Genomic DNA, 12,694 nt, shown 5'->3' on the forward strand with positions numbered 1-12,694 from the left:
CATTTCTAGTGTTATATTGGAACTGAGTAATGGTTTTGTTATTTCAGTTTGTTTTCATTTACACTTTTTTATGAGTCCCTTATTTGCTAAATTTGATGGCAGCATCAGTGCTTCAGCATCAGTGTTTCAGCATCAGTGCTTCAGCATCAGTGCTTCAGCATCAGTGTTTCAGCATCAGAGCTTCAGCATCAGAGCTTCAGCATCAGTGCTTCAGCATCAGTTTCAGCATCAGTGCTTCAGCATCAGAGCTTCAGCATCAGTGCTTCAGCATCAGTGCTTCAGCATCAGAGCTTCAGCATCAGGGCCTCAGCATTAGCTCCAGCCTGGAGATAAGTTGTAACACTGTTGGTGTGCCCAGTACCTACACAGTCAGAGACATATTTATACTTTGTAACAGTATGTCCCATCTCTATATGTTGGCAGCAGTTATGTGTTACTGGTTCCAGCAGTTACCATGGGTAAAGTCTTTAGACTATTGTGAGGAACTGCACTATGACTTATCTTGGTCAAGCAGTTCAAGTGTCAATCTTGTTTTAATTCATTTCATATTTTTTAAGACTCTTTTAATATTCTGTATTTCCCCATTGTGTAGTGTGTTCCATCTTGACTCCCAACACTGCATACCAGCATTCGGTAGTGTATGTGGATATAGAAGAGAGAGGATTGGTTGCTGTTACTATCAGTGTCATAAAGTTATCTGATGTTAACTGTTGTTGCTAGGCTGATACAATTCACACTGATTCAGCATGATATTATTCTAAAGGATGAGGTTCACTATTTGCTTTATTTTGTATAAGTGTCTATAATTTCAAAGCTTTTAATTTCAAATTTCAACTGTTTGACTTTGGCAATTTCAGCTCAGTTACTGTTTTATAGTTTCCCAGTTACCTATATATCAATGTCCGATATCAGAATGGTATAAAGATAAACATCGGACATCAAAAGGACATATAGACAAATATATCTGCCTTTTGGTGTTCTGTGTTGCATCAGGGGCGGTGGGGTAGTCTAGTGGTTAAAGCGTTGGCTCGTCACGCCCAAGACCCGGGTTCCAATCCCCACATGGGTACAATGAGTGAAGCCCATTTCTGGTGTCCCCCGCGGTGATATTGCTGGAATATTGCTAAAAGCAGCGTAAAACCAAACTCAGTCAGTCAGTCTGTGTTGCATCAAAACTAAATAAATGAAGGCAGTATTGTTAGTGCATCCTGGTATCATGTATCCTGACTTCTGAATGGCTTGAAGCTTTCATACACGATGGAAGTGTCAACACACGTTACAGATAACACTGACTATTTCTTTCTTTTCATACAGATCTCATTTGAATACTGTTTGTATTTTGCTTACGTTTTTCCATGAAAATAATCAATATTTGAAACTTACTCAGTGGTAAATAATGACATTGTTAATGAATAGCCAGTTTCAGATTTAGCAATGAATGAGTGGATATTCACAGTGTCACTGCTAGCTGTGATGACCAAGCATTGATGAACCGATACTGGACACACCTCCACAATAGCTCGTCACTGCTTCACAGTGGTGCAGCCCACCTGTTAAAGCTGTTGTCCTGATTTCCCAAGTGTGACTGTGTTTGTCCCCCAGCAGTGATTTGACAGGGATACAGCTGAAACCCATTTCGCTCACACAGAGAAACATGTTATCTGACGCTTATGCTTTAATACTGACCAAGAACTATATTGCCTAGAGGAACTGGGTACGTACAAAATCTTACATGGTTTTGAGAAGGTGTGTAACAATTCATTATTTGTTTACGAATATTATTGGTTGGTTTCCGAACGTTTTACAAATGTTTTGGCATAAAATCCACTGTTTATGGATTAAAATAATATTCAAATTAATAATATTTTTCAACTTCTAAACTGGTACTTTTGCTACTCAATTTCAAAGGTATTACTCCCCTTTGTTTGAGTAATAAGTTAGTCAGCACCATACAACATGAAGCGCTCTGACAGACACTGTCCATAACTACTCACCCCTGATTACAAACCATTTTAAGCCAGGCAACTTCACTGCTCATGCTACAAAATTATTCTGTTTCACTGTTCTCTTCTTATTGAGGATGTGGTGATGTAAGGAGACAAAGATTGCTGAATGTTATCCCAAGACGATGTTGAGTAACGTATTTACAGTTGTCAACGTGTCCCTCGCTGCAACCGGACAAGTTGCCCTGTGTAGTGTTTCGAGAGATATTAACTGATGGCAGTTATTTGTGAACGTAAGTTGTGAACGTATATTTATACCATTGCAGCTAGTTTATGCTGGGCATTTACCTACCCCTGACATCCGTTGATGTAACTTGTTGGTGGCTGACTCCCTCTTGTGTAGAAGGGAGAAGTGCAATGTATCATCCTTTAGTGTCGTATAACATCACACATCATACATGTATTTACATTGGACATGGAACCTTTGGAATAAACATAACAAAGTCTGATGTTGTATTTGTTTTTCAAGTCGGCCAGCATTAGAGCCGTCACGCCCAGTGTGTCCGTGTTAACCCAGCACTGAAGATGAAGACCCCATGATACGTGATACCATACGACGGACAGCTGTCATTTGGAATCCTTTGTTGGTTGCTGAAACAAGACGTCCTCATCTCAGCATCAACAGTTACTTTTTATGAAGCAGATACTCGTGCTTGGGGTAATCGTTGCTTGTGGCAAGAGGCACCTACTCGCTTGGTTGGTTTGTTGTTTACGCCGCACTCAGCAATATTCCAGCTATATATGGCGGCGGTCTGTAAATGATCGAGTCTGGACCAGACAATCCAGTGATCAGCATCATGAGCATCGATCAACGCAATTGGGATACGAAGGCGTGTGTCAACCAAGTCAGCAAGCCTGACCACCCAATCCCGTTAGTCGCCTCTTACGACAAGCATGGGTTGCTGAAGACCAATTCTAACCCGGATGTTCACGGGCCCCACGGATCGGGTGTTAGGCTGTGTCTCAGCATGTCATCCTACGCCAGCAGCGGGGATTGTTACTCGCAGTATCAGTAACTGGATTGTCTGGTCCTAACGCGATTATTACACAACTCCGGCAATAACAGCAAAATTGATGATAACTTTGAAATGAATCGTCCCAGTGACGGTTGATTGTGTTTCATTGTACCCAGGCGTTGTGGAGCGTTTTCATAATATCAACCAATGGTTTGTCAGACCCAAATTCTATTCTCTGGAATAGTGTTGAATGCGCAAAACGTACTCTGCTAGCGCACTGTAGACTGACGGCATGGTCCGGGAGAAGTGAACCAGTTGGAATCACGACACAAGGTGTGATACGCGAAGACTTCAATTACTGACACTATTCCGCAAATGACGGGTTCAAGTACCGCCCTGACTCGGCATCCATTAACCAGCCATCAGATACCCAATGGGACCGCCTCCGTGGTGTAGTGGTTAGAGCGTGCGCCCGGAGAGCGGAAGGTCGCGGGTTCGATCCCCGGCCGCGTAATACCAAAACACGTTAAAATATGGTACTTGTTGGTCCCTGCCTGGCTCTCGGCATTAATGGGTACAACAAGGACTGGTCGGCTCGGAGTCCGTATACTGTGTCTGAGTGGGGTATTCATGCTTAACTGCGGCATGGCATCTCAGTGAGCTTGCACTATAAAACCAGCTGAAGTCTGGGCTAGTACAAACAGCCACACATACACACGCATGCACGTCGTCATATAAGCGAAATATTCAGAAGTGCGACGTTAAACCCTATTTCACCTCACCTCATATACCCAATAGTAAAGATGTACATTGAGGTAAGATATAGTTTGTAGTTCTGCAGTGTATACTCACCAAACAGAGACCCAGTGTACCCGAACCAATCCCAGCAGCCCTGGGGGTTCGTCGCCGTCGAGATTACTTGCGGGTACAGGATGATGATGTTGTTCAGGTCGCCGACCTCGTCGTAACCTGCGTGGCGTACATACTCCTCACCCACAAACATCCTACAGTGAAGTATGGGCACCGAGTTACAATTACATTGAACGACGCTATTGATATCTGTGGATATACTCCTCACAAATACATAAGCAACAAGTATTTTCAGTGTAATATCTTTATCAATCTCGATAGCGATTTTTGCCGACATGTTACTGAAAGGTAAATATTCAAAGAATACATAACCTTAAGTGACTGTCAAACTGATTTATCTGATAACTTTGACAACATCACCCAACCACAACCATGCACCCTCAGAAACATGCTAATTGTGTGGCATGAATGTGCTCCACTCTTCACACATGCACCCTGATCGGTGTAAACTTACCTGTAATCATTCCTCTGGTACAACAAGCAGGTCCTAACTTCAGTTTTATGGATGATAATGCCCGTCCGTGGATGATAATGCCCGAGAAAGAGTTGTTAACGATTTTGTTCAGATCAACAATATCACACATATGGACTGGCCTGCAAGGTCATTTGATCTTAATCTCATTGAACATGCTTGGGACATTATTGGAAGTCGTATTTACGGTCTCCATGTTCATCCCCAGACTCTGGATGACCTTGAGCAGGCGTTACAGAGAGAATGGCAGAACATTGCACAACAGCAACTTTAAAGGCTCATTTGGTCAGTGCAAAGACGTGTAGAAGCTTGCATTTGTGCTCATGGTGGTCCTACGCGTTACTGAACACCCCTTCACTGTCCAAAACTGACTTGAACCTTAATGTTAACATTTTGCTCCATCAAAGCAGCACATTTTGCACGACTGTTTCGCGGGTACATGCTTCTGATGATTTGTAAGTCTATTATTGCTCAATACCATTTCATTTCAATTTATTAATCGTGTGTAGATATGTTTCACCTTTCTATTGCATCATTCCATGATTTGCAATTTCAAAAATGAAAATGTAATGAGACTACAAATTTGTGTTGCTGAACTTTCTGTGAGGAGTATATATCAGAATGTTGACTGTAACCTGGACAGTATAGACGCGCGCGCACATACACCCAGTTGCTCTTAATGCTCACCTTCCCATTTTACATCCATGGAACGCAACGTGCAGTTTGCATTCTGAAACGAGACCACGATGTATGAATTCTTTTTCACCACCACCACCAACACACACAGAGGCGTGGGCACGTCGTCTATGGGTCTTTCATTGCATGTCATGCGTCGTTTTACAAAACAATCATTATAAAAAAGTGATTATTAATAAATACGGTAGCACCATGCATTCTCTCGTAGTGCCGTTGTTACGGATAGACGTACTGTGTTGCTTGTTGGCACATCCACTCGGAACATAGATGTAGCCAACATTGTCCATGCTGTAGGCGGACGGAAGCGCCAAATGAAAGAAATCAGCCTGGTTGAACTGTAAAAGCTGAAGATAGAACATGGTTTGTGTAAATGTAAAACTGTACATGCAACTATCATTATGTTTCCTTAAAACATAATTTCATTTTGTTGAAAAGGGCACCTGTTCGTAGCTTGTTTCTTCTTGAAAACATAGCGACCAGTCTCTCCTATACCGAGCGGTTCATTTGTGTTCTTTATATCTGTGGTATTTCAGAGGAAAACCTTCGCAAAGAAAGCTGGTTGTACAGCTGAGGTAGACAGTGGATTATTCTTACGAAATGCATATGCGATGTCTCTGATATTATTCGTGTGGCAATAATATTGAACACATCTGTCATAAGTACAGCGGTGTTCTGTATCGTAATATGTTGGGTTCACTGACCTGTCCATTTGCTTGTATCTTTGAGTTTGGTGCCTACGGGAAAGAAATTAAAAGACGTTCAATAATCACACAGCGATACCAGGTTTTACACCAGCACAGTCACAGGGACAGAGTGACACAAATATCTAGAAGAAACATCATTGTGTACTTTCACTCTGTATACAAGTACAGAACATATGGAAAACGTGTGTATAAAGAAACCTCGGAGCCTCTTAGCGCATGACCAAATGTACAGAATCTGGACCGGCGTGAGTCAAGGATCTGTTCTAACCTGGAACGCCACAGGGAGAGAATCATGAGGTACTTGGGATCTGTTCTAACCTAGAACGCCACATTGGGATCTGTTCTAACCTGGAAGCTCATGGTGAGACAAACACCACTCTTGATGAGAAACTAGTTACGGATTTAGACAGCCACCATAAATTTTGTCTAGCACTACAACGTTGGTGTCATACCACACGTGCCTGTAAACTGTACATTCCTCTGTTAAATATAAGTAATTCATTACTACGTCTGTACATGGTTGTAACCTGAAGTCCGCCGTAGATGTGGTTGAGGAGTTGGAAGGCGGCGGAGTAGTTACAGTTGTTGAGGTAGGTTTTCGAGTTCAGTTGATCACATGCTCCACCGTAGTTCAAGGTCGGCTGTAAGAAACACGAAAGGGAGCTCCATCTAGATGATGCATACTTATATCTTACACATGTACCTTGTGATATATACTTAGGAGCTTTTGGGGACACGTTCCTGGAGTTGCGCCCCTTGCCCGTGGTTAAGGGAGATAACTGAGGAATGTTGCCCATTGTTGAATGACTAAATATTCGGCTTGAAATTGGTACTCGTGTAAGAACAGTGTAAACTGATCTAAGAGTACCGTAACGTCATAGTGCTGGGACGTAAGACCGTATATAGGCCTACTGGTTTGTGTAAACATGTTAACCATTTCGAGCTTAGATATGAAGCCTTCCTCAAACCATAAATCACATTCATACTAGTCAAAGGAAACCGTCGGTGGCGTTTAAAAGCGTAATGAGTAACGGTTTCCACGTTACCTTCAGCGACGACACAAAGAGTAACGAAATCCACGTCATCCACTACGACGACACAGACTGAAGGTTTCAACGTCACAAACAACGACGGCACAGAGAGTTACGGCGTCTGTATCATCTGTAGCAGAGACTTACCATGCCGTGTTCGGCGTTGATGTTGAACACCGTCTTGATGTGAGAGCTGGTCATGTAATGGCTGTAGTACTGAGCCACCTTCTGACCAGCGACTGGGGGAATAGAACAGACGTGGGTGTGACATCCTGGCAATATCGTAGCGAGCACACAAGAAAAAAGATGTATACGATTTACCAATGATGGCGTCGAACAAAGATCATCGGTGGGACGCTGCCAATCACTCAGCCAGTCTGGATATATTATACAGTATTGTGAGTTAGGGCCTGGGGTAGCCCAGTGATTAGCGCCATACCGAAGGCCTTGGTGTGTTGCCCCGCATGCCTTCACTGTAGTATATCCGCCGTGAAATTACTGGTAGATTGGTAAAACCAGGATACCTTCCCTTTATTTGCTTGTTACTTTATACGTGATAAATAAGAACATGTGCATATACTAGGTGGACATGCAATATACCCGTTCTGGGAAAGTGCATTACCTGGGTTCACTACAGAGTCTCTGGTGCCGTCAAAGATGAACACCCGGTCGTTCCTCATGTGGTAGGTGGCGTCGACGTTACCAAACAACGCTCCTGATGACGTGATGGCCTCGAGGGCGGTGACGCTGATCCGGGTGGGAGTCATCATGCACGTCCCTAGCGCCGTGGCAGCCAGTCCCCCGGAACACATGAAGGGGGCTGCCGGAGAGGGCGTTATACATACATCTCAGGGGGTTGGGGGTGGGGGATGCCGACACATCGTATCTACGCATTTGGAATTTCATATTCTTACGAGGCATCCCTGTTGTGGTGCAGTAGTGACATGGCTAACGAGTCCGGATACTACATATTTTTATCGTTTAACTTCTTTCAGAGGCATTTTAGAAGTTGTAAAGATGAAAGAAGACCAAGTTCTATGGATAGTTAACTTCTTTATTGCAATGAGTCCGATGTTTCGGTGTAGGTACTATCAGACTTGCTTGATAACGATGTTAGTACCTACACCGAAACGTCGCACTCATTGCAATGAACAAGTTGACTATCCATAGACCTTGGTTTTTCTGTTTTATTGTCTAAAACAAAATACCAATGTCATTCTCTTGATGAACATTAGCGACTCCGTATCCCAGTAAGAGTTTCACATAATACAAACAGTAAGGCATTGTGGTGTTTGGTTCCTGAATAACATTACACATAACATGATGCTGAACAAGTTACAACAAAGACACTTAGTGATACGCGTCTTCACATTGCAGAGAATCTACCTACAAGATCATCTCGATTTGACCTGATAATGACTTCTTCATGAGGTAAAGGTATGTTAATGTTTGTACCACCTCGCTTGGTTTTATTCTTGATCATAAACGTAAAGAGCTTTTGCATACATCAAGTCAAGGGCAAAGATATCATTTCTCACTTGTCATTTGTGCTGGTGTTTTACTCCTCTCCTGAACTTCAAACGTACTTACATTGAACTTTTTTCCAAACTCAACTTTCAGCTATATTATGTTATCTGCTATGTTTTATTGTATGGTCTCTGCTGGTGTATATTATGGAGAAATAATAGTCGCTTTTATATTAGGCTCAAGTGGAACAAAGATTTGACGAGTTTTGCCTACACCAAACTGTCCAAGTCTGTCTTGTACACAGTTAAAGGGGAACGTATACACCCATGTTGAGCGAGTGAGGGAGTGAGTTGGGTTTAACGCCGTTTTTAGCAATATTCCAGCAATATCACGGCGGGGGACACCAGAAATGGGCTTCACACATTGTACCCATGTGGGGAATCGAACCCGGTCCTTCGGCGTGACGAGCGAACGCTTTAACCACTAGGCTACCCCACCGCCCCACACCCATGTTGAAGTGACTATAAACGAACCAAGCAGGAATGGTCAGTCGACGGTGCAATATTCAACATGTGTATCCCAGTTATGTTTTGAACGTTTGCAGTTTTTTTCCACAACTGTTTTCAGGGTTGTAACATTCTTAATAATGGTTGTAATGGTAGCTCCAGTCAGTTTTCCAGGTGCATACTTTCCTCTGCCCAGAAAGTTCTATAAGCAATATATACTCCATAGTCAGACATACTCCACTTATCAATCAAACAATGCGATCAAATCTACTGTGAGGTTGTCAAACATTTAACATGGCAATAAGCACTCCGTCAAGTGACTGAGGCTGGCGTTGATGTCGCTGATGAGGTTACCTCCAGCTATGATGCCAGCTCCCATGACCTCCCTGGAGTGCACAACGTGGTACTGGGTGGCCATACACGCGCCAGAGGAGATGCCCGACACTGACACCTTGGCTCCGTCAACGTTGTACGACGCTGGAACACACTGAGGCTGACTGAACACACGGTTTACATTTGGAATAATATTAGGGACTGAGTAAGTATGGTTTTACGCCGAAGCAAATCAATATCACGGCGGGGACACCAAAAATTGGACTGAGTCACTGACTGAGTATGGTTTTACGCCGCTTTTAGCAACATTCCAGCAATATCACGGCGGGGGACACCAAAAATGGGCTTCACACATTGTACCCATGAGAGGAATCGAACTCGGGTCTTGGTCGTGACGAACGGACGCTTTGAGCCACTAGGATGCCATGGAATAATATTAAAAACACTGGACCCCCTTTTGAAAAGAAAACAGTCAATGTTTATTATCATTAACAGTGATTTGTAGTCGCCAGATTTGAGATGTAACAGGAAATTTACTGACAGTGACGTAAAACTCGCTTACACGCACTCTTTCTGTGACTCATACTAACGTGGAATGGCTCTGAACAGTAGATAATAATACAATAAGTGTATCTACGTAGAAAATAGTATATACATGGGGTAAGGGAAAGCGAATACAACCATGTGCAGAGTTACATCCCTTGAGCGTGTAAGAATCCAAAGCTTTCTGGTTTCAGTTCTAGACTGACCTTGATTATATATAAGGATTTGCCTGCACCATACCCGTTCTATAGAGCATTTAACCGAAGTGGTAAACATCTGATATCCGCATAACATTCTCCGAAATTGCGCAGCCACGCATTAATAGAACTGTACAATACTGTTCAAACGGCGCTACATCACACGAACTCCCTATAGCACGTACATGCCGTGATGGTGACTGGTGTACTCACCTAGTCGGGGCACGGCGTGTACTGATGTACAACAGACTGCTGTACTCACCTAGTCGGGGCACGGCGTGTATTGATGTACAACAGACTGCTGTACTCACCTAGTCGGGGCACGGCGTGTATTGATGTACGGCGGAGAACTGCTGCTGCTCACCTAGTCGGGGCACGGCGTGTATTGATGTACAACAGACTGCTGTACCCACCTAGTCGGGGCACGGCGTGTATTGATGTACAACAGACTGCTGTACTCACCTAGTCGGGGCACGGCGTGTATTGATGTACAACAGACTGCTGTACCCACCTAGTCGGGGCACGGCGTGTATTGATAGTCGGGGTCAGGGGCACGGCGTGTATTGATGTACAACAGACTGCTGTACTCACCTAGTCGGGGCACGGCGTGTATTGATGTACAACAGACAGTCGGGGCACGTGTATTGATGACAACAGACTGCTGTACTCACCTAGTCGGGGCACGGCGTGTATTGATGTACAACAGACTGCTGTACTCACCTAGTCGGGGCACGGCGTGTATTGATGTACAACAGAACTCACCTAGTCGGGGCACGCGTGTAGTCGTACAACAGGGCAGTCGGGGCACGGCGTATTGATGTACAGACTGCCGTACCCACCTTCACCTAGTCGGGGGGGCAACGGCGTATCGTGTATTGATGTACAACAGGGTACTCACCAGTCGGGGGCGTGTATTGATGTACAACAGACTGCTGTACTCACCTAGTCGGGGCACGGCGTGTATTGATGTACAACAGACTGCTGTACTCACCTAGTCGGGGCACGGCGTGTATTGATGTACAACAGACTGCTGTACTCACCTAGTCGGGGCACGGCGTGTATTGATGTACAACAGACTGCTGTACTCACCTAGTCGGGGCACGGCGTGTATTGATGTACAACAGACAGCTGTACTCACCTAGTCGGGGCACGGCGTGTATTGATGTACAACAGACTGCTGTACTCACCTAGTCGGGGCACGGCGTGTATTGATGTACAACAGACTGCTGTACCCACCTAGTCGGGGCACGGCGTGTATTGATGTACAACAGACAGCTGTACCCACCTAGTCGGGGCACGGCGTGTATTGATGTACAACAGACTGCTGTACTCACCTAGTCGGGGCACGGCGTGTATTGATGTACAACAGACTGCTGTACTCACCTAGTCGGGGCACGGCGTGTATTGATGTACAACAGACAGACGCTGTACTCACCTAGTCGGGGCACGGCGTGTATTGATGTACAACAGACGCTGTACTCACCTAGTCGGGGCACGGCGTGTATTGATGTACAACAGACTGCTGTACCCACCTAGTCGGGGCACGGCGTGTATTGATGTACAACAGACTGCTGTACTCACCTAGTCGGGGCACGGCGTGTATTGATGTACAACAGACTGCTGTACTCACCTAGTCGGGGCACGGCGTGTATTGATGTACAACAGACTGCTGTACCCACCTAGTCGGGGCACGGCGTGTATTGATGTACAACAGACAGCTGTACCCACCTAGTCGGGGCACGGCGTGTATTGATGTACAACAGACTGCTGTACTCACCTAGTCGGGGCACGGCGTGTATTGATGTACAACAGACTGCTGTACTCACCTAGTCGGGGCACGGCGTGTATTGATGTACAACAGACGCTGTACTCACCTAGTCGGGGCACGGCGTGTATTGATGTACAACAGACTGCTGTACCCACCTAGTCGGGGCACGGCGTGTATTGATGTACAACAGACTGCTGTACTCACCTAGTCGGGGCACGGCGTGTATTGATGTACAACAGACGCTGTACTCACCTAGTCGGGGCACGGCGTGTATTGATGTACAACAGACTGCTGTACTCACCTAGTCGGGGCACGGCGTGTATTGATGTACAACAGACTGCTGTACTCACCTAGTCGGGGCACGGCGTGTATTGATGTACAACAGACTGCTGTACTCACCTAGTCGGGGCACGGCGTGTATTGATGTACAACAGACTGCTGTACTCACCTAGTCGGGGCACGGCGTGTATTGATGTACAACAGACGCTGAGTACAAGACAGTGGAGCAGTCTGTCCGACACTGACAACGCCATTGTCGTAGAAAATCTGAATAAGGTGAAACACCAGAGATTGCCAGAAAGATAAGATATGAACCAGATAACCACTGATATATGACGTCAACGTTAATGTTTGCACTCGGTGTTCCGATATGAGTGAGTGAGTGAGCTTGGTTTTACGCCGCTCTTAGCAATATTCCAGTAATATAACCAGAAATGGGCTTCACACATTGTACCCCTGTTGCGAACCGAACAAGGGTCTTCGGCGTGACGAGTGAACGCTCTAACCGCTAGGTGTTCCGATGAGTGCGTGAGTGATTTTGATTTTACGCCACTGTTAGCAATATTCCAGCAATATCACGGCGGGGGACACCAGAAATGGGCTTCATACATTGTACCCATGTGGAGACCCGAACAAAGGTCGCTCTAACCATTAGGTGTTCCGATGCCTAATTGTAATACAGTTGTAAAGATCACTTCACATTCATACTGAGAATGTGAAAAGTAACATTTCAGTGGTTATTTGTATTGTTGTGGGACATTCAAATTCATAATAAAAGTCACACAAATCATCATCTGAGGAGTGAGTGAGTCAACTGGGTTTATCGCTACTTTCAACAGAATTTACGTTCCATATGTACACAGCGTGTC

At 44.8% G+C, this 12,694-nt stretch overlaps 1 protein-coding gene and 1 long non-coding RNA gene across 2 annotated transcripts; one reads left to right on the forward strand and one right to left on the reverse strand.

The window, feature by feature from the left end:
• Positions 1-526: 526 nt before the first annotated feature.
• On the forward strand, positions 527-2,449 carry LOC124278571. Its single transcript, XR_006899119.1, has 2 exons — positions 527-976; positions 1,159-2,449. It is a non-coding gene; the product is annotated as an uncharacterized LOC124278571 (long non-coding RNA).
• Positions 2,357-12,102, reverse strand: LOC124278569. Its single transcript, XM_046714306.1, has 10 exons — positions 11,995-12,102; positions 9,060-9,182; positions 7,355-7,552; positions 6,880-6,971; positions 6,229-6,342; positions 5,699-5,731; positions 5,230-5,341; positions 4,989-5,031; positions 3,812-3,963; positions 2,357-2,594 (listed from the first exon to the last, which is right to left on the reverse strand). The coding sequence occupies exons 1-10, from the start codon at positions 12,077-12,079 to the stop codon at positions 2,512-2,514; spliced, it is 1,035 nt and encodes a 344-aa protein (XP_046570262.1). The 5' UTR covers positions 12,080-12,102; the 3' UTR covers positions 2,357-2,511.
• Positions 12,103-12,694: the final 592 nt, after the last annotated feature.

Source organism: Haliotis rubra, unplaced genomic scaffold, assembly GCF_003918875.1.
Source record: "Haliotis rubra isolate DU_JTF1 unplaced genomic scaffold, ASM391887v1 Scf24, whole genome shotgun sequence".
NCBI classification, from domain to species: domain Eukaryota; kingdom Metazoa; phylum Mollusca; class Gastropoda; order Lepetellida; family Haliotidae; genus Haliotis; species Haliotis rubra.

Bases quoted from the DNA above. Each gene is read 5' to 3' on its own strand.
- LOC124278569 (XM_046714306.1), bottom strand. From the start codon at position 12,079: ATGGCGTTGTCAGTGTCGGACAGACTGCTCCACTGTCTTGTACTCAGC. The intron at 7,553-9,059 runs GTAACCTCATCA...CCTCTCCGGCAG, and splicing joins AGCTGGCATCATAGCTGGAG to CCCCCTTCATGTGTTCCGGG. The intron at 5,732-6,228 runs GTTACAACCATG...TCTTTCCCGTAG, and splicing joins ACATCTACGGCGGACTTCAG to GCACCAAACTCAAAGATACA.